Below are 23516 nucleotides of genomic sequence, written 5' to 3'. Positions count from 1 at the left end.
ACAGTCTTGATGTACTCCTTTTCCTATTTGGAACCAGTCTGTTGTTCCACGTCTAGTTCAAACTGTTGCTTCTTGACCTGCATATGGATATCTTGGGAGGCAGGTCAGGTGGTCTGGTATTCCCATCTCTTGAAGAATTTTCCACAGTTTGTTCTGTTCCACGCAGTCAGAGGCTTTGGTGTAATCAATAAAGCAGATGTTTTTCTGGAACTCTCTTGCTTTTTCTATGATCCAACGGATGTTGTCAATTTGACCTCTGGTTCCTCTGCTTTTTCTAAATCCACCTTGAACATCTGGAAGTTCATGATTCATGTATTGTTGAAGCCTGGTTTAGAGAATTTTGAGCATTACTTTGCTAGTGTGTGGGATGAGTGCAATTGTGCGGTAGTTTGAACATTCTTTGGCATTGCCTTTCTTTGGGATTGGAATGAAAACTGACCTTTTCCAGTCCTTTGGCCACTGCTGAGTTCTCCAAATTTGCTGGCATATTGACTGCAGCACTTTCACAGCCATCATCTTTTAGGATTTAAAATAGCTCAACTGGAATTCCATCACCTCCACTAGCTTTGTTCATAGCGATGCTTCCTAAGGCCCACTTGACTTCACACTCCAGGATGTCTGGCTTTAGGTATCTGATCACACCACTGTCGTTATCTGGGTCATGAAGATCTTTTTTGTATGTTCTTTTGTGTATTGTTACCACGTCTTCTTTATATCTTCTGCTTCTGTTATCTCCATACCGTATCTGTTCTTTATTGTGCCTATCTTTGCATGAAGTATTCCCTTAGTATCTCTAACTGTGATGAAGAGATCTCAGGTCTCTCCCATTCTATTGCTTTCCTCTATTTCTTTGCATTGATCACTGAGGAAGGCTTTCTTATCTCTCCTTGCTATTCTTTTGAACTCTGCATTCAAATGGGAATATCTTTCCTTTTCTCCTTTGCCTTTTGTCTTTTCAATTCTTCACAGAAAATAATTCAATCCTTTAACACTTCATAGAAAATAATCAAGTTACACTAACAACCTGCCCTTAAGAGGAGAGATTAAACTACCTCCCCTCCTCTGTCTCCAATTCCCATTCCAAATACTTCCACCCTGTGTCCCTGACAAGGTATAGATGACATCACTGCTCAGAACATTTTCCATCACAAATACTTTGGGTGTTAGCCATACCTTCTTTTGACACACAAAAAGGTAATGAAATAGTTTTGGTTTAAAATGTTTTTTTTCTGTTTAGTGAGGCAAGATTTCCTTGATCTGCAAAAAACAAGGGAACGGGTTAAAAGGAAATACCTCATTCCATCTTTGAGAGCTTATGTGTAATGGTGTGATCGTTATGCATGGGTGGACATCAGTTACTTCTTTAATCTAGATACTACCAATAATATGTCTACAGGTGCTATCAGATACCATAAGATAGACCAAGGCAGGGAGAAAAAAAGGGGGGAGGGAAAATGAGGTGGCAGGAAAAAATAAAATTAAGAACTAGGCAAAAAGAATGATAAGCACAGAAAAAGGTGTTAGATTTCAGGAAGCACATTAATGCCATTCAGCATACTCTACATTTGACTGCACTCAATTTATAAAGCATTTTCACATTATGACCTTTAACATTAAGGCCCCAAATTTTGTTACTGCTATTCTAGATATTACTGAGTAAATTTTCTACAAAAGAAGTTTCTGCTAAGAGAAGATTATCATGAAAATCCTACCCCACAGGAAAGAAAAAATATTAGGGTCTAGACCACTCAGCTATTCATTCAAGTAAAATTTTTAAGAATGTGCAAATAAGAGTGGTTCCAGCTTTAGCATGATTCCAGGAGCAAGAGCTAAACTTGGATAAGATTTACAGTGAGAAGCAGATAATGCTACAGCAAGCCTATGAAAGTACAAAGAAATCCTACAGAAATTAATAAATTAATCTTTCTACCATTAGTGGTTAAAAAAAAGCTGAAAGTACTTGCAAACCCATTCTGTATCAGCAACTAAAGCTCCTGAAAAGAAATGAAGCAGAAATCTAAACCTTTTAAATGAATATTTTAACTAATAATTTTTTGAAATATTTTACTCCAGCAGTCTTTGCTTATATATTTTCAAGTTATTTATTTTTCAGAGTCCATAGCTACTTATAAAAGTATTTCCTTATACGGAAAGACTTTTTCTTCAACTATCACAAATGAAATTCTCTCTTCAATAAATAAAAAAAAAATTTTTTTAAGTTTACAAGTAAACAAAATAATTTTATGTTTTCCTCTCCTGAACAAATTTCTTTGAAGGGTTAGCTTGAAAAAGACATGTCCAAGACTATGGTATACACAATATTTAAAGTTTTATCATTTTAGATTTCGCCATGGGGTTTACTGTAAAACAAGAATAACACTGCCAAATCCATTTGTCCACAGGTACTCAGCTTTCAATCAGACTACAGAAAGTTGTTAATGCACCAGAAGTCTACAGATTTTAAAGTGGAACTGAAAAAATTTATATGACTATATCTTTTTCTCTTTATATACTATAAGAAAAATGCATTACTTGAGCCACCTTTTACACCTTTCACAACAGGCCTCTATAAACTCTCAACAAACTGGACTTGCACTTAGATCTTTCTAAAACAACCAGAGAAGGCTCAAGTGTCACATTCCTCGTTTGACAAAAGAGGACAAATTAATCTCTGAGAGCTATGGCCATCTTAGCCTATAGCCCCCACCCTGGGCTAGTGCCATGATGTAAATTCACAGCTCCTGATTCCCAAGCCCTTGACTGCTCCAACCAATAAATCACATTTAAACATTCTCTAACCCTGTGTTTCCCAAATCTAGCTGTGAATCAGAATTACCAAGGGATATCATGGCCCTACCTTTGATCGGTAAAACTGGACATGTGTCCTAATCCTGCACAGCACAGAGCAGCCTGCCCTTTAATCTCTGGATACCTAAAGCAATGGCACAAATGATGAAGAAACCAATTTGCAGAAATCTTTCTCATAACACGATGTAAAACTGGTCCATGTCTTTGTTCCTTTATGGTAATTCTGACCTCAGTCTTTAATTCTGCTCTGTCAAACAAAATCATACAGACTTCAAATCCAGTTGGAAAATAAATATGCGTAGCAAAAAGTAGACTTGGGCTTCAATTATCGGAATTTTAACAGAAACCTGGCCAGGGGAATAGTTCATATAAAAGAAAAACACAAGTCATGACAACTTCTTACTGAACAGTCTCTTTTCCTATTTTGTAAAATAGAATTAACAAATACAAAACAGCCACAGGACTACAGATGAGGCAATAAGTTTATATTCCTTTCCACTACAAGTGGGGTCATCTATGTGTCTCAGACCTGAATAAAATACAGGTAACAATCTAAATTCAATCATGACAATAAAATACTTTCCATTTTCCAAGTTTGATGGTAATAATATATTTACACTTTTAAAAATATTTTTTCCTCATTTTTTTGTTTTTTAAAAAGACATAACATGCTCAAGAATACACAGAGTGTGGAAAAAAATCATCACTTTGTCTAAGAGATCAAACAGTATAAAACAATGTTCTTTTACATAGTCAAGCCAATTCAAGAATGATACCATCAGGGAATCTAACATGGTGTTTACTTCAAAGATGACACTCAAGTAGTTATTTAGAATACTATGCCTAATGTATCTATCAAGAAGTAAGCACTGCTATCTAAACGTTGTGGCTTTTAGTATCTTCTATATCCACCACCACCTCCTCCATACGGATCTCCGTAACCTCTTCCACCATAGCCTCCTCTGCCTCCATAGCCCCCTCTTCCACCATGATCTCCCCTCCCACCATAGTCTCCCCTGCCCTGGAAACCTCCTCCTCTACCACCCCCGGCCCCAGCACCGCCCCAGCCGCCTCCCCCGGCCCCGCCACCGCCCCAGCCGCCTCCCCCTCCCCAGCCACCGCCTCTCCCGCCCCCAGCACCTCCCCTGCCACCACCTCCACCACCCCAGCCACCCCTGCCACCGCCTTCCTGTCTCTTCTGCCAAGGGGGCATCTCAGGCGGCGGTGGTTCAATTTCATTCGGCCGTCCTCCCCTGTCAGGCACCCTTCCCATCAGCACCTGTGTAAAGAAATATTTTCTTTCAGTTTCCAATATTGCAAAAGTTAAAATTTACTTAAAGGATGCAAGCAACATTGAAGTTATTGTTCTAATAAAGAAACAGAAGCCAAATATTTTAGGACATGAAAGTACCAGACACGGCAATATGAATTAATATTGAAAATATAAAAGTGATGTGTGACAAATTCCTCACAATGTGCTGTTATTTTAAACAGTGTGGGAGAATATTTATGAAACTTAAGAACTTGTTTAAACCTTTTTGGTAAATTTTATAACAAATGTAGTAGCCATCACACTAAGAAAACTTTTTAGCAAAACATTTACAATACACATAAACTTCATACCCTATACTACTTAACTCCATATTCATTTATACAACTCTGGACTTTCTATTGCCACTGGTTTGGTAATAGACTATCCCATAAAAGACTATTTCTAAGCACATTTTATTTCAACAAAGTATGAAGTACATATGATAACAGATGGGTGTAATACAGGCAGATGTGAAGGTTATCAACTGCAAAGAGCTACAAGGATTTTCAATGAACTATTCCTTTTTTTATGAGAAACTTAAGCTAACTTTCAATGATACTAGTTACTATATTATAAAGAAAATAAAGACTTAATACACTTCCTTAACCATGCTTCATAATACTTCAAAGGGTAAACTAAGGAAGAGTTTGCTTCAAGTACCCCAACTTCAGTGGAAAGGTGCTATTTTATATGTCCATGAACAGAGACCAACAGGAAGCAAATAATTTCCTGCTAGTGTCTTTCAGTAAAGAAGATAAACCAAATCTGCCTCAGTCAAAATGATCTACAAATCAGTTGTGTTCTACTTTCCTTGATCCTCTAATCAAAATCATGTTTTACTACTTTATATCATAAATGAAGACAAAAAAGTACAAATTCCACACTGTTGGACAAGGTTCAAAGTACACGTATATTCTTCAAAGTACACTGTAAAGTCGGCAATAATGTCCTAATTACCAAATCCAGAAAACAGCTTTTCTTGGTTGTTATCCTCATTGGTCTCTCCACCAAACATTCAATGTTGGTAGATATACAGGGACATTGTTCCAAGATCTGATAATAAGACTGCCCTCAAATAATCAGACCATCAATTATAAACTCAGAAAAGAGATGGGCAATATTACTTAAGAAAACTCTTGATCCAGAAAGACTAGCTTATAACCTTGATGCAAGATATAAAGTGACATATTTAAAAGTGGAAAACTTTCAGAAGAGAGGAGGCTAATCTAAAATGGAAGCAGGAAGGCCCAAACACTGGTACCTAACTTAACGGTAATTAGCAAACTGACTTTATATACAACCATCCCCTGATACAGGACACCTTTCTCACTGCACTGAGAACTGATATTGTAAAATTACCCAAGTCCCATACTTCTGACTTTTGGCTCTTTTATAGTGAAGTTTGTCATTGAGTGCTCTAACTGAAGAGTATATGCAAGACAAGCTGATATAAACATTCTAAATTATTTTATTGTTGCTGCCACTGTTGTAAAGTAAAAAATTCAGACTCTCTGAGTTGATTTAAGACCACTGTCAGAGAAATGGACCTACACTCTAAATCAGGAAATGGAACATCCAAGAGATTTTTCAATTTCTAATTTGCAGAAGTAATTTCTCTAAGTAAATGATAGAGCTCGGATGTGAACCCATATCTGTATGACTCCAAAGCATGTACGCTTATCCTCTATTCCACGGATCTAAGGAGTATGTTCTGAGTATCCAAAATGACTTCTACAGATTTTTTACTGACAAAAAATGGTAACATTATTGGAAAGAAGGCAAATAATTCTGGCTAATGATACTGATAAAAATAATTCTTAATTCTTCTAATTCAGATAAAAACTGTGATTTATGAATATAGATTCAAATAAACATGCACACAGAAAATATTAGTAAGCCTAAACTGACTCTCTTTTCTAGGCGTTCACTGAGATGAAAAATGGATTAAAATCTGTAAAAACATGAATCAAGGACATTATAAATTCTTTCTCCACTGTATTAAAAGAAAAACCAACCTTATTAATGGCACACGCTGTCTTCTCCCGGCTGGATCCACTACTTGTCCTGATGATCTTGGACAGATCTTCACGGGCAGCAAGTAAATGTGCCAAGGTTATTGTTGTCTTGGGTGACAAAGCATAACGCTTAGGTTGGTAAATTCTTGCTATGTCATCTGTTTTTAACTAAATGACAAAAGTCAGGGGAGAAAGGAACCACAGAACATTTCAATGAAAGAGCAATGGCAATATAATCTTCAGAAAGGAAAAAAAAGATAAAACACAAGCAAAGAAATAAACAGCAAAACATTCAAGTATCTGATAATCTGTAAGTAGAATGAAGGGGAAAAAAAGAGACTGACAAATGCTAAAAGACTATGTAACTACCCATAACAACTCATTTTAAAAGTAACACAAAAAAGATTCCACTGGAATTAGCAAAGAGCAAAATACCTAAAAATAGCTTTACTGAAAACACATACAGAAACTTTAAGAAAACATTAGTAAATCTACAAAAACAAAAGAGCTTGAATAAATGGAGAGAAATACCATGTTTCTGAATGGGGACATTGAGTATTGTCAGTTTTCCTTGAAATTAACTTATATGTTTATTGCAATCCTCTTGGGATATATTTTTAGTGGAGCAGGGAGGTAAGGGATATCTACAGTTAACTCAGAAATGAAATATGTATGAAATGACTAAAACAATTTTGAAAAGAGTTTTATCATCAATTAACAGGTAATATGAAATTATTCATCACTGCTTTAACAACTTACATTCACTGACTACTTGTTAAAAGTGCCATGATATTCTTCATTTAGTATCATTTCTTTAATCCTCAAAACATCCTTTTAGAGTGTTTGTACAGGTACACTATCCTACCTCACTCTAATTAAATGGAACTTGCGGGGAGGGAATGAACTGATGAAACAAGAGAGACAGGTAAGATTCCAGGCCTCATAAACGTATGAATACAATAAATGATAGAGAAAGCATCAAAGATCAGCGAGACAAAAGAAATGGAGGAAATTTAAATGCCTATTATTAAATGAAAGAAGCTAATCCGAAAATAATGATCTGTATGATTCCAACTATATGAAATTCTGAAAAAAGCAAAACTATAGAGATAGTAAAAAATATCAGTGGGTTCCTAAAGGTTGTGGGGAGAGAGGGAAGAATAGGCAAAGAAGAATTTTAGGGCAGTGAAAATACTCTGTATGATACTATAATGGTGGATATATGTCTTTGTATATTTTTTCAAACCCATAGAATATACAGCATCAAGAGTGAAACCCAATGTAAGCTACAAACTTTGGATAACAATGATGTATCAATGTAGATTCACCAACTGCAACAATTTACTACACTGGTGGCGGATGTTGATAATGGGGCTATGTAAGTGTACAAGCAAGGGCTAAATGGAAATAGCAGAACTTTCTGTTCGATATTACTATGAACCTAAAACTGCTCTAAAAAATAAAGAATATTAAAACATAAAAAAGGATCGGTCAGAAAGCAGATTTTTTTAAATAGTGCTGGAATGAACTGTTGTCTATTTGTAAAATAATAATAATGCATAACATATAACAAGGGATTCCAAATATAACAAAAGTTCATTATTTAACTAGAGCAACTATATGCCAATAAAATGAATAATCTAGAGAAAAGGACAAATTCTTAGAAAGATACAATCTTCCAAGACTGAACCAGAAAGAAACAGAATATATGAACAGATCATCAGAATTAGTAAATTGAAACAGTAATATAAAAACTTCTAACAAACAAAAGTCCAGGACCAGAGAGCTTCACAGGTGAATTCTATCAAGCATTTAGAGAAGAGTTAACACCCATCCTTCTCAAACTATTTCAAAAACTTAGCAGAGGAAGGAACACCCCCCCCCCCTCCAAGCTCATTCTGTGAGGCCACCTTGATGCCAAAACCAGACAAGGAGATCATAAAAAAAAAATTACAGGATAACATCACTGATGAACATGGATGCAAAAATCCTCAGAAAAATACTAGCAAACCAAATCCAACAACACATTAAAACAATCAGACACCATGATTGAGTGGGATTTATCCCAGAGATGCAAGGACTCTTCAACATAGGTAAAATCAATCGATTTGATATATCACGTTAACAAACTGAAGAATAAAACCGTATGATCATCTTAACAGATGCAGAAAAAGCTTTTGACAAAATTCAACACCAATTTCAGATAAAAACTCTCCAAATGTGGACACAGAGGGAACATACCTCAACTTAATAAAGGCCATACATGACAAACCCACAGCAAAATTATTCTCAATGGTGAAAAATTGTAAGTATTTCCTCTAAGATCAGAAACAAGACAAGGATGTTCACTCTCATCACTTTTATTCAACATAGTTTTCGAAGTCCTAGCCATGGCAGTCAGAGAAGAAAGAGGAATAGAAAGAATCCAAATTGGAGAAGAAAAACTGTCACTGTTTGAAGATGACATGATACTATACATAGAAAATCCTAAAACTGCAACCAGAAAACTACTAGAGCTCAAAGAATTTGGCAAAACTGCAGAATATAAAATTAATACACAGAAATCTCTTGCATTAAACTAATATAACACTTCTACAGCTACCCACTCTAGTAGCATTCTGGTCTAGAGAATTCCATGGACTATATAGGCCATGGGGTAGCAAAAAGTCAGACACGAGTGAGCGACTTTTACTTTCTTTATGGAGAACAGTATGGAGATTCCTTAAAAAAACTAAAAGTAGAGCTACCACATGATGCCACAATCCCACTTCAGGGCATATATCTGGAAAACTGTAATTCAAAAGGATACATGAACCCCAATGTTCACTGTAGCACTATTTGCAACAGCTAGGACATGGAAGAAACCTAAATGTCTATCAACAGAGGAATGGATAAAGAAGGTATGGTGTATATATACAATGGAGTATTACCCAGCCACATAAAAGAACAAACTAATATCATTTGTAGCAACATGGATGGACCTAAAGCTTATCACATTAAGTGAAGTTAGGTCAAACAGAGAAAGACAAATATCATATGATACTGCTTATATGTGAAATGTAAAAAATCATACAAATGAACCTATTTACAAAACAGACATAGTCACAGATGTAGAAAACAAACATGGTTATTAAGGATGGAGGGAGGGAGGGAAGAATAAACTGGGAGACTGGCACTGACATATACCTACTACTGCATGTCAGCTAGACAGCAGACAACTAGTAGGAACCTTCTGTATAACACAGGGAGCTCTCTTCAGTACTCTGCCATGATCCATATGGGAACAGAATCTAAAGAAGGCTGGACACAGGCACATGTAGAACTGTCTTGCTTTGCTGTACAACAGAAACTAACACAACACTGTAAATCAACTGAACTCCAATAAAAAAAGTAGAACTTTTAAAAGTTCATTTTTTTAAAGTTTTAAAACTGAAAAACTTAACTGTTAAAAGACTACAATTTCTGCATATCAAAAGACATAAAAGACAACCGGGGAAAATATTTTCAATAAATAAAGCAACTAGCTAACTTCCTTAATATATAAAAAGCTCAATCAGAAGGAAAACAGGAAGGCCTCAGGGGAAAAAAAATATATGACACAAATAGAAATTTCAAAAAAATAGGAAATTCAAATGACTAATAAATAAGCTTATGAAAAAAAGTTCAACTTTACTAATAAGATAAATACACAAATGAAAACAATGTAGTCATTTGTAACCATCAAGTTAGCCATAAAATTGATAATATTCTAAATATTCAAGAGGCTAAAATGAGAGCAAAGTGTCATTTGCCTCATTTGTATGAGTTTAAATTCATAAAAATTTCTAAAAAACAATCTGGCCACGTGAATCAAGAGCATTAAGAGTCATAACCTTTGACAACAGTGAATTTCCATTTAGGAATCCACAGGTTTCACATCTGCAGACACAAAAGGCTGATTGTGCAGTTATGTGAGGAAACATGAATGAAACTTGACAGTATTATGCTAAGAAGTCAGACATAAAGCCACACATTGTATAATTCCTTGTATATATGACATACACATAACAGGCAGATCCAAAGATAGACAAACTAGATCATAGTAAAGGAAGGTGAGGGTACTGTGAATGACCACTGAAAGGAGTATCCCTTTTGTGGTTGAGGGAAATGTTCTAGAATTAGATCATGGTTACATAATACAGACAGTATACTAAAACCCACTAAATTATACACTTTAAGATGGTGAATTATATCTCAATACGAAATTAAACATTAATATAAAAAAGGATATTGAAATAGAACTTTTATAGAGATATGGGACAATGATCACACTATATTCACAAAAAAAATTATACTATAAAATTATACTTTTATTTCAATACTAGCAAAATAATAGAGAAACCAGATTAACCATACAAATAAATGTTTATAATCTTCTTGAAGGGTAACTCTATACAGGGTGTATGAAGAGCATTTTTAAAATGCATATTCTTTGATTAAGAAATTCCACTTTTAGGAATATATCATGTACATGAACAAAAATGTAGCTGTCAAGGATTTCATTACAGGCTCAAAAAAGACAAAATTAAAGGAAACCTCAAAATCAATAGAGTATATCCACATGATAAAATGTGGAAAGATTTTAAATGCTGTAAAACAACAGGTGATCAATCATTCAACAACATCAGACACATGAAACAGGGAGAATAATATAAAGATACATTAAATTTAACAAGAAAACTCAGGGTATAAATGCATATACTTAAATACAATTGAAAAGGATGACATGAAAGGTCAAAATTTGATCATAATCTAAGAAAAACACATTTAAAAAATCTTCCAGAGTAAAGAAAAACGAACAAAAACACAATCTCCTTGTCCTAAAACATGATGAAAAAACACCAAGATAAAAATATCAAGGTATTTCCTAAAAGTATATTTTCTCAGAGTCTCTAAGTTTAAGGCTAGTCAAGAGTCTACATTACCATGAGTCTGTGCCACTCTGAATGTTCAAAGAGCATGCCAAAACTCATTTGTTTTGGATTTTTCTATAACCTTAAGGACAACACTGAAAATATCCTCCAATTGAGTATGTTAAGATACTTTTAATGCACTACCTTTAACAATATTCTTTATATTCCTAAATTCCTTTTCTCATTAAAATTCTAGCAGATTAAACTGGATATCCAATATGTATAGAACCTCTATTAAGTTTCCAGGGGTCAGTAAAACTCATACTTTCCACACATCTAAATTCTATTTCCTTTAAGTCCGCAATCATGTCATCTACTTCTTTGGTAACTCAGACCTCTCAGAGCATCTAGGTTTCTTGCATATAATGGTTACCTCAAACACATGGACACACATGTCTACCTGGTATGCATGCAGAAGAGAAACAGGTTTTAACATTCTGAGAAGCCAATTAGATATTACAGTGAAGTATTCTAAAAATGTTCTACATATAAGGTACTGAGATGCTCATCCAGAACCAGGTACATCATAGTGCTTGATACACGTGAGGTGCTAAATAAATATTTATTGAAAGAAAATACACATAAGACAGTCCTCAACTCTCCCTTACAGCTCTTCTATTACTATGCTAAAAAAGTTTTTTTTTTCCTGTGAAATAACAATAGTTCACCAACAATCCTGTTCTAGTCATTCTTTAATTTTTTTTTTGAATCTGTCTGCAAGGTGTTTGGAAGGAAACTATGTATATACTTAAGGGAGTATTTCTACGTAAATGAGTCAGATTACACATATTTTTTTTAAGTACACAAATACTACAATAAACAGAATGGAAAGAGGGATACAGGTAAGAAGAGAACCAACATCTCAGAAAATGAAATCAGGAGCCAAAAATAGGTGTTAACTCGTCTACTTGTGGAATAATCTATTCTTTCAACCATCGGGGCCATGCTGCCACTCTGCCTCCCCTGGCCAAATGAGGCTTCCCTTCTTAAAAAAAAAATGAGCAGTCACACTTCTACAAGTGAGCATTAGAAGTTTCCACTGCACAGTAGCCAGCTCCAAAACCTGACACCAACAATCCTGATCAAAACAGTTCCCAAGCAGTTTTTCAGTGTCTTCTCTTAAATATGGACAACAAAAGACCATAACGCATTTGAAGAAAGCCTCCACAAGACAAAGACCAAGAAAAACAAATCAAAAATTGCCCTGGAAAAGATAAGAAATAACTGAAGGGCAAAAATACAAAACAAAAAACCTTTTATAAAAAATTTTTTTCATCCCCATTTAAGAAGATAGCACAGTCAATAAAACAAGAAATAAAGAAAGGAAAAAAAAAAAAAAAAAAAAACCACAGGAAAGGAAAACTCAAGTAGGAAAAAAATTTCCAGAAAGGAAAAAATGATGGCAGAAACAAAAATTTAATGACAAGCACAAAATAAAATTGAGGAAAATTCCAAGAAAGTGAATCAAAAAGTAAAAGAGAAAATAAGAAAAAAAAAAAAAAAAAAGCAACTTAAGAGGATCTACTCAGGAAGTCTAATAGCTGAATAAGAGTTTCAAAAAGAGAAAATATAAAAGAAATATAAAAGTTGAGTCTATAGACTGAAAGGCCCACCTAATGTTTAGCACAATGAATTAAAAAAGACCCTGACTGACATACGCTGTGAAATTTCAGAACTCTAAGGATAGAGAAGAGAGTCTAAAAGCTCTCAGGGAAAAATAAAAGCTCATCCAAAAGAATGCAGGATGGCATCAGGTTTCTCAACAGTGGCACTACATGCTAGAGAACATCGAAGCAATGCCTTCAATATTCTTAGAGAAAAATGTTTTCCACCTAGAATTTTATATTTACTCAAACTATCAATCAAATGTGGCAGCAGAATAAACATTTTCATAATGTAAGGATTCAGAAAAATCACCCCCATGTATCCTTTGTTAGGAAGTTATTTGTGCATTTACTGTAGCAGGTTGAGAGAAAAAAACCATGAAAGAGAAGACCATGGGATCCGAGAAATGGCGGAGTAGCCCAGGGTAGGTGTGCAAGTGGCCCAAGCTGCAACAGGACAGTAGAAGCCACAAGGGTGAAAGTATCCAGGAAAAAAGGACTCGTCAGAACACCTGACTTTTAAAAAGAAAAAAAAAAGGAAGAAAAAAGCAGCAGCAGCATATGGTAAAGAAATACAATGTAGGAAAAAATAAAATCCATTAAAAGGAAGATAAAACATCTGGTAAATAGAATGGTTCCCAAGAGATGTCTCCATCCTCCCTGGAACCTGTAACTATGCTGCCTTGCAGATACAAATGCAAGTTAAGTTATGATTTTGAGATCAATTATCTGGGTGAGCCCAGTGTAATCAAAAGGATCTTGATAAGAGAGACACAGGAGAAAGTGTATGATAATGGAAGCAGAAAGAGAAAGATTGGAAGATCCCACACTATTAATTTTGAAGATGGAGAATCAGATCAAGAGCTGAGGTACACAGGTGGTATCTGGAAAGTAAGAAATGCAAAGAAATAGATTCTCCCTTGCAGTGTCTCAGAGGAGTCGCAACCCTGCCAATACCTTCATTTTAGGACTTCTGATGTCGAGATCTGTTGAGAGAATACATGTGTATTATTTAAACCACTAACTCTGTGGTAATTTGTTACAGCAGCCACAGGAAACCAATACAGGGCACCACATGGAGAGAAGGCCCACCTAGGAGCACAGATGACCAGTGAGGCAGCCCTTGCTGACATCAGAACCCAGACACACAAGACGACCACCTTAGATGTTCCAATCCACCCCAGCCCAGGTTCCCTCTGAACGAAGCTGCATACGTGACCTCAACTGATACAAGATAGGGCAGAAGAACAACCCACTTACCCAAGAACGTAATAATAGTATCTGAGAGTAATAGGCACAGATTTACCTATCACTTGAAACAACTATAAAACTGGACAATCCACATGAACCAGTGATTTTCAGACACTGGATATCCAGAAGCATAGGACAATGATCCCTCTAACAGGAGAAGCAAATGTTTTTCTATATTTGCCCCAGCTTACTGTCTGCAGTGATTCCGGACTGTGATGCAGGGTAGGGTGGATGATCCCAGAAGAAGCCTGGGTACAGATTAAAGGCATAAAATGGGAATGATGGAGGACAGCTCTCCAGAAAACTATCTGAAGAGATTCACATTTGGGAATGCTCCCACCCTGCAATCCTTTTCAACTGGAACACAGTTCATAGCCTTAAGACACCTTTAAGATTTGTTCAGACATCAGTGCTGCCTAATTGACCAGTTGCTCACTACATCTATCTCACCACCACATATGATGCCTTCTTTTATGTATCAGTTCAGTTCAATTCAGTGGCTCAGTCATGTCCAACTCTTTGCAACCCCATGGACTACAGCACACCAGATTTCCTTTTTTTTTTTGCCAGAGTTCCTTGTATCCTTGCATAAATCATAACTGAGTTTTAAATAAATGTGAAAGATATAGTCAGAAATTAACATATCTATGAACAGAGACCAGGATTATTTAAGACCAGTAGTTTTGGTCTAGGCAGGAGCTTCAGACAGAGCAATAAAGTGCAAATGCGGCATCATTACATAACAGACAAGAGAGCCTGAAGAGCTGTCACAGAGTACCACCTACAGGACGCAAACGGGAAAACAGCCTTACCTTTGCTCTGTCAGACCATCCAAAGGACTGCACTGTTACATCTAATCGTTTCATCAACATCCGCCGGCGGCACTCATATTCACATGAAAGAGCATCGTTGATTCTTTCCAGTTTTTCCTAAAGAAATTGGAAACAAGAATCATAACCTTTAGACTCATTATGCACAGAAAAGAATTTTGGAAAAAAAAAAGGAATTTTGAAAATTGTGGTCAATGTTTCCTACTATTCAAAAGATGGTACTTGATGGTCATTTTGATCCTGTAAGACCTAACAGTAAATTGTTTAAATAATAAAGATATTTGACAGAACACTTATGATAGTCAATAGATATCAAACATGCAGATTAACTCAACAGTTGTTAGTTTACCTGATCTTCAATCAAACTTGTTAATTTAAGTGAAAGGCCTATTTGCAAAGTAGTCTGGACCAGTAAGGAAAGAAAATAACAACTTCCCATCTTATTGACACTGAGCTACTATACTTTTCAAATTACAACTATGTTAACATATTAGGCACTGTAAATACCTTTGGTCATTTTTTTTTAATTAATAATCTGAATGAAGAAATGTTAGGACCTACTGCTCTAGAAGATCAATCCATTTTAATTCTCCAATATAAAAAATCTACAAGACAGCACTAAGATCATGGCATCCAGTCCCATCACTTCATCGCAAATAGATGAGCAAACAGTGGCTGACTTTATTTTCTGGGGCTCCAAAATCACTGCAGATGGTGACTGCTGCCATGAAATTAAAAGACACTTACTCTTTAGAAGGAAAGTTATGACCAACCTGGACAGCATATTAAAAAGCAGAGAAATTACTTTGCCAACAAAGGTCTGTCTAGTCAAGGCTATGTTTTTTCCAGTAGTCATGCATGAATGTGAGAGTTGGACTATAAAGAAAGCTGAAGCCAAATAATTGATGCTTTTGAAATGTGGTGTTGGAGAAGACTCTTGAGAATCTCTTGGACTGCAAGGAGATCCAACCAGTTCATCCTAAAGGAGATCAGTCCTGGGTGTTCATTGGAAGGACTGATGTTGAAGCTGAAACTCCAATACTTTGGCCACCTGATGCGAAGAGCTGACTCATTCGAAAAGACCCTGATGCTAGAAAAGATTGGGGGCAGGAGGAAAAGGAGACGACAGAGGATGAGATGGTTGGATGGCATCACCGACTCAATGGGCATGAGTTTGGGTAGGCTCCAGGAGCTGGTGATGGACAGGGAGGCCTGGCGCGTTGCAGTTCATAGGGTCACAAAGAGTTGGACACAACTGAGCAACTGAACTGAACTGACAAGACAGCAAGAGATACAGATGTAAAGAACAGACTTTTGCACTATATGGGAAAAGGCGAGGGCAGGATGATTTGAGAGAAAAGCATTGAAACATGTATATTACCATATGTAAAACAGATGACCAACGCCAGTTCGATGCATGAAGCAGGGCACTCAAAGCCGGTGTTCTGGGACAACCCAGAGGGATGGGGTGGGGAGGGAAGTGGGGAGGGGGTTCAGGATGGGGGGACACATGTGCACGTGTGGCTGATTCATGTCGATGTACAGCAAAAGCCACCACAATATTGTTATTAGCCTCCAATTAAAATAAATAAATGGATTTCTTTAAAGCAAATATATGTAATTTTTTAAAAAGCATGTAAAAATCTAATGTCCATTCATAAAATTAAGCTATATACACAAAACTAATGAAAAAGGAGGGAATGGTTTACCGCCTGTTCCAGATTTAAATCAATTTTCAGCAGTGGTTTTCCCACATGATTTTTCTGGACTTTTGAGAGAGTATCTTTCACCTAAAATTAAACATAGAAGATTGTGAAAATGTATATCCCCAATTTAAAACAATCTTATTCGTGCCTAAAATGTTGTGAATGCCAGAGAATCAAATGTTAACAAGAAATCATTAAAACATACCTTCACATACTAAGAAAGAATACCACTACAATGCAGAGTCATCCTCAAGGAAGCAAGTTACATTAATCCAAGCTATAGCACACCTTTTCCAGAGTAAGAAATAATGTACATGGACAACTGAAGTAACTACTAAAAGACTTATGAGAATCTAAGTTTTATGTGAAATAAATTCAGATTCTTAGGACAGCACACTCTTACATCCTCACAAAAGAAAAACAAAAAAACAAAACTAAAACCTTTGCTGAGTAGGTTGTATGTATGTCAGTCACTCAGTCATGTCTGACTCTCTCCAACCCCATGGACTACAGCCCACCAGGCTCCTCTGTCCACGGGATTCTCCGGGCAAGAATACTGGAGTGGGCTACCTACCGTTCTCTTCTCCAGGGGATTTTCCCGACCCAGGGATCGAACCCTGGTCTCCTGCACTGCAGGCATTCTTTACTGTCTGAGCCCCCAGGGACGCCCTGAGTATGTTGTTTTTACTCAGTTAAGCATTGTGTACACATTCCATTGTTCAGCAAGACAATGAAGGAGAGTAAGCCCTCAATTAGTCACCATTATAGCACATTTCATCACTTTTGCAAAGCCACTGATTTGAATTGAAACATTTTTATTTTTGGTGAACAAGATTTAGACATTTGTTTTTGCTTTAGCAATATCAGAAAAGTCATCCAAACAGGATGAAATATATACAGTTGCTTAGTTTATAATATAATAAGAGAAAATAGCTAGAGGTCACATTTGAGGAGTATGAAGCTTAATGTTGGGAGATCTCTTTTCAAAAAGAATTAAAAATTATGAATACAAAATTAGCTTGGAAATTGGTGGTGGTAATGCAAAGTGGCTGTAAATGGTGGGTACATGGCTTCTTTTGAGAATGATGGAAATATTCTAATTAGATTTTGCAGATGATGTACTCTAAACAAACAAAATCCATTGAATTGTACACCTTAAATGGGCATATTTTATGGCACTTCAATTATATCTTTTGGATCAGTATGTGGACGCACTGGAAGATTAGGAAGAGTCTAGAAATCTGTCTCAATCTGAAACAGCCCCAGGTATTCAGCAACCCCAGATAATTCTTAATCCAGAGAAACAAATTCTGAAGAGCAATTTATGAACTACAGAACAATATTCTTGAGCTGGGATTCATAGGCTTATTTTTTGGTTTGCCAGTTCTAAAAGAAAACAAAACTTTTTAATACTGTGTTTTTATCTTAATGATACTAAAACTCTCTTACATTCATTAAGACAAATCTTGTTTTCAGCAAATAAATTATCAGTGCAAAAGAGTACTTTATTCAAGAATATAATCTAAAACAGCAAGTCTAAAAACAGAGTTTTAGTACCTATTCTTGAGAGTGAAAATTTTCTTTTCCTTGAAAAATGAATCCTGTATTATTCTCTTAGAGAACTCCTACAAAACCTAGAAATTAGGCTAGAATTTGGTCTGCAAGAGCAGTATTCTAATTTATGCCTTGACTGGGAATGAGGATAGTTTTATAATTGAAAAAAAAATTCAAAAGCTAGAGATATAGTTTTGTTGTTAATTACTTGTTAATTAGTTGTTCTTAATTACTCCATCAAGGTACTCATTCATTTATTAACTATACAACAAACATTTCCTAAACACTTATCCATCAGAAATTGCAGATTTCTTTGCTCACTGCCAAAGACAATCACATTGAAATTTTATTAACAGCATCCATTAAAAAGAAATTTAGTTTGCTTTTAAAGGAAAACTCTACTTCTTTCATTATACTGTAATTCAACCTTGTTTAGAAACCAGATCCTTAAATTTGCAGGAAGATTTCTATCAGGGCAAACAGCAAACTTTCATAAAGCCTAGCACTTCCTCATTAAGATCTGATTCCTGAATACTGCTGCTGCTGCTAAGTCGCTCAGTCGTGTTCGACTCTGTGCGACCCCATGGACTGCAGCCCACCAGGCTCCTCCATCCGTGGGATTTTCCAGGCAAGAGTACTGGAGTGGGGTGCCATTGCCTTCTCCCTCCTGAATACTAGTAATAGGGAAATAAGGTCAAAAGCATACTATTTAGTTTTACGTGAAAAATTTAGCTTTACACGAAGATAAGTGTCTCTCTAATTAGAATGTATATCTTGTATTTAAAGAAAACACAGCTGATTCTTAAACAACATGAATTTGAATTGTGCTGGTTCACCTGTATGTGAATTTTTTTCACTAAATACAATTACAGTACCAGCTGATCTACAGGTGGTTGAATTTACAAATACCAACTGAAGATACAGAGACCAATTGTGAAGTTGTATGTTAATTACTGACTCCAGAGAGGATGAGCACCCCTAACTCACACAGTACTGAAGGGTCAACTGTATTTTCATCCATAATACATTTACAGGAGCTCTCCTGGTGGCTTAGAGGTAAATAATTTGCCTGTCAATGCAGGAGACACAGGTTTGATCCCTGATCCACAAAGATCCCATGCACCCTAGAGCCCACGCTCCATGAGAAGCCGCCACAATGAGAAGGCTGCATGCCACAGCTAGGGAAAAACCCATGCTCTCCAAAACCAAAGAAAAGCCTGTGCAGCAATGAAGACCCAGCACAGCCAAAAATAAATAAATAAAATTTAATAACTTGCTATTGCTGTTCAGTCGCCAAGCCATGTCTGACTCTTTGTGACACCGTGGACTACAGCATGCCAGCCTCCCTGTCCCTGACCATCTCCCAGAGTTTACATGTTTGCATTTAATTGAATTTGGGGGAAATAAAAAATAAAATAAATACAATACCTTTGATTCCACTTGGTTTAGCATAAGCGGAATGTCAGAAGTTGTTGACTTGGGAATCCCAAGGATATCGCAGATAGCCTGAACTTCCTGATAAATTTCACTATTTTTATCTAATTGAGAATTTTTACACTTCTTGTTCTGTAGTATCTGTAAAGCTTGAAGCTCTGTACTTAAAAATACTATAATAAAAAAAAAGGAAAAAACAAATAATGTTAAAATGTACAACAATGTTTTAAAAATCCCACTTGTGGGTATACATGTACATAAGGAGCTGAAGTGAGGATCTCAAAGAGATCTTCACTACCATATTCACTGCTGTATTGTTCATAATAGCCAAGATATGGAAACAACTTAAGTGTCCTTCAACAGATGAATGGATAAAGAAAATGTGGTATATGTATACAATGGAATATTACCCAGCTTTAAAAAGAAGGAAATCCAGTCATTTGTGACAACATAGATGAACCTGGAAATACAAAGTGAGACAAGCCAGATGCAGAAAGACAAATACTAATGATGCCATCTTTATGAGGAATGTAAAACTGCTAACACAGAAAGTAGAATGGTGGTCACCAATCTAGGGAAGAAGTAGGATATCTGTTAAATATAAATCTCTGAAGAACTGGCGATCCATTTTTATTGAAGTTTCAAAATCAGAGGGATCTTGGCACAGTCCTCATAAGCAAAGTGACATATATTAGTTATGTAAGATGAATAAGTCCTAGAGATCTACTTTACAGCGTAACAATACTGTATTATATTCAGTTAACAGCTTTATTGTGTTTACAGTTAACAATACTGTGTTGTATACTTAAAGATTTGCTAAGAGGGTAAATCTTACATTGAGTATTCTTATCACAAAAAGAAATAATAAAGAGGGCAGAAGGAAACTTAAAAAATAGTGCCTACTCAGAGTCTAAAGTCTAGTAGGAGGGACCCATCAATAAAAGAACAACATTAAAATCTTCAAGAATGTATAAAGCTGAAAAATTACTCTCTCTGATATGCAGAGCTCAAGCCAAGGGAGAATGTATAATTTTAACTGACCTATAAGCAGATAGAACAATCTGTAAAACTGCCTTTAGGACAGACCACTCCAGATTGTTCACAAGTCCTTTCAGAGTCACCATGTCATCCTTTCAACAGTCATCTTTCTAAAAATTACTCAAAAATATTAGATGGAAAAAATAAAACAAAATGATAACAGATTCTCAAATACTGAGAAGTAAAAGGCAGCAGCTAGAAAGCAGGGGTGTGGAGGTGGGGGTCTAACAAGTAAAGGCACAAACCTCCGGTTAGAAAAGAAATAAGCCTCGGGGATGTAATAAAATGCAATATAAAGCATATGGTCAATAATATTGAATAACTTTTTATGGAAACAGATGGTTACTAGACTTACCACAGTGACCATCTCACAATATATGCAAAGGTCAAAACACTATGTGGTACACATGAAACTAACATAATATTTATATGAACTATATTTCAATTTAAAAAATTTAAAAAAAAACCCACATCATTTTGGAAAGCAAAAAATTAACTTAAATCATTAATCTTTTTTAAATTAACTTTCACAACAGTAAAGACAGATACTGGGGGTTCATTTGTTTTCATTTTAGTTAAGTTTATACACAAACAATTTAATACAATAGTTTCAACTTCAGTTGAACAGGAAAAGATGCCTGAGAAACTGTTTAAAAGTACAAGGGTTCCACCCTTAGAGATTCTGAACCAGAACATCTGAAGTATGATTTGGGAATCTAAGTGGTTTTAGACCCAAGGTGACTCTCATGGACAGGATTGAGAGCCACATTTAAGGTTTTCCCATGTAATCTACACATGATAGTCTGAGGAATCCACAAAAAGTTAAGACCAATATGTATCAAACTTTGCTTATGACGACTATGTCAAGGTCCCTCTGATTTTAAAACTTCATTAAAACAGATCACCATTCTTCAAAAATTTATATTTTACAGAGAACCATGGCTGAAGTCTGTCTTTGTTCTACAGAAACATGTTGTACATAAGAGTACAAACAAGAGTTCAGTCTAGTATTTAAAATGCTAATCCATGCAGATAAGACGGATAATAATACTGTGATGTCTTCTTCCCATACAGATTCTCAGATTCCCCACCCCAAAGCAATCATCAATGTTAGTTTCTGGGTATCTTTTAAGGCATATATGTATATATATATTTAGTATACATTTCTACCATCTATACACTTTTATTTCTATTATAGAAACAAGAGTATACTATACATGTTCTGTGTATTTTTTATCTACCAATATATTCTAGAGATCATTCCATATTTACAAATTTTATCTACTCTCATTCTAAAGGCTCTATCATGGTATCAAGGGTGGGATGACACCACCCTTATGGCAGAAAGTGAAGAATTAAAGAGCCTCTTAAAGAAAGTGAAAAAGTTGGATTAAAGCTCAACATTCAGAAAACTAAGATCATGGCATCCAGTCCCATCACTTCATGGCAAATAGATGGGGAAAGAGTGGAAACAGTGGCTGACTTTATTTTTTGGGGGCTCCAAAATCACTGCAGATAGTGACTGCAGCCATGAAATTAAGACACTTACTCCTTGGAAGGAAAGTTATGACCAACCTAGACAGCATATTAAAAAGCAGAGACATTACTTTGCCAACAAAGGTCCATCTAGTCAAGGCTATGGTTTTTCCAGTAGTCATGTATGGATGTGAGAGTTGGACTATAAAGAAAGCTGAGCACCGAAGAATTGATGCTTTTGAACTGTGGTGTTGAAGAAGACTCTTGAGAGTCCCTTGGACTGCAAGGAGATTCAACCAGTCTATCTTAAAGGAAGTCAGTCCTGAATATTCATTCGAAGGACTGATGTTGAAGCTGAAGCTATAATACTTTGGCCACCTGATGTGAAGAACTGACTCACTGGAAAAGACCCTGATGCTGTGAAAGATTGAAGGTGGGAAGAGAAGGAGACGACAGAGGATGAGATGGTTGGATGGCATCAGCAACTTGATGGACATGAATTTGAGTAAACTCTGGGAGTTGGTGATGGACAGGGAGGCCTGGCATACTGCAGTCCATGGGGTCGCAAAGAGCTGGACACGACTGAGCGACTGAACTGAACTGATCACAGTATCACTGCAAAGATGCACCATTTCTATTTAACAACTGTAAACAATGCCATAATGAACATTCTTTTCATGTATCTTTGTATACTCAATATGAACTCCTAGTCATTGAATTGCCAATTCAAAAAACAGGTGAATTTTACCTGTGTTACTGATAATTTGCCTTTCCAAAAGATGGTCCCAATTATTCTCCCACCACATTTCAATACCTGTAAGTAGCATATGAGAATGCTTACTTATGACTTTCTTTTCCTGGTATTTGCTAGCCTGGTAAGTGAAAAATGACTTCTTGTTTTTGCAACTCTAACTTTGTGCGTCTTTAAATGTTTAGAAGCAAATTTTTAAAAACTTTTTTCTATAGGATGCCATTTCATGCCTTATGTACTGTACATATTTTCCCAATGAGTTTTTAATCTTTATAAAAGCTCTTCACATAGGAAGGAATTTGGCCCTTTTAGTTGTACACACAATGCCAACAATTCTAAGAACATGACATTTATTAAAGCAGCATGTTTTAAAGGTAGTAAAATTAAAGATGAAATAGATGCTGGTAAGATTGCTAGAAGGTTATAACCTTTCTGGAACAAAATATGGCAATATCCGGACAGAGATTTTTTTTTTTTAAATAATCTTTTTTCATAATCTGTGTCTAAGTAAAAGCAACCAAAAATACAAACAAAGTAATTAACTTAAAATATAAAAAATCCAAATACCTCTAAATTTGAAATCTATTAAATAAAAATGTCCATAGTATAGAAAGCTATGTAGCCAATTTAAATTATTTTTTCAAAAAATACTAAGTGATGGGAAAATGCATATATTAAATGAAGAAGAGGAAGAGCAAGAATTAGACATGTAACATCTCAATCTTATTTAAACATGTGTGTACAAAGGAAAAAGAAGGAAAAGGAAATACACTGAAAAGTTATTC

The 23516-nt window shown here is 35.7% G+C and overlaps 1 protein-coding gene across 1 annotated transcript in view; it reads right to left on the bottom strand.

The window, feature by feature from the left end:
- Nucleotides 1–3204: 3204 nt before the first annotated feature.
- The window catches only part of FAM98B (family with sequence similarity 98 member B), a 30110-nt gene continuing 9798 nt past the window's right edge, over nt 3205–23516 (bottom strand). The window contains exons 4-8 of the mRNA XM_020915499.2: nt 19461–19639; nt 16482–16562; nt 14755–14871; nt 6136–6303; nt 3205–4087 (exon numbers count right to left, since the gene is read on the bottom strand). Of these exons, the coding sequence (XP_020771158.1) occupies nt 3701–4087; nt 6136–6303; nt 14755–14871; nt 16482–16562; nt 19461–19639 (932 nt within the window). The 3' untranslated portion in view covers nt 3205–3700. The remainder of the gene's footprint in view (nt 4088–6135; nt 6304–14754; nt 14872–16481; nt 16563–19460; nt 19640–23516) is intronic.

Source organism: Odocoileus virginianus, chromosome 6 (assembly GCF_023699985.2).
Source record: "Odocoileus virginianus isolate 20LAN1187 ecotype Illinois chromosome 6, Ovbor_1.2, whole genome shotgun sequence".
In the NCBI taxonomy this organism is placed as follows: domain Eukaryota; kingdom Metazoa; phylum Chordata; class Mammalia; order Artiodactyla; family Cervidae; genus Odocoileus; species Odocoileus virginianus.
Note: the sequence above shows the minus strand (reverse complement) of the source record. Positions and strands in the feature narration are given on the sequence as shown.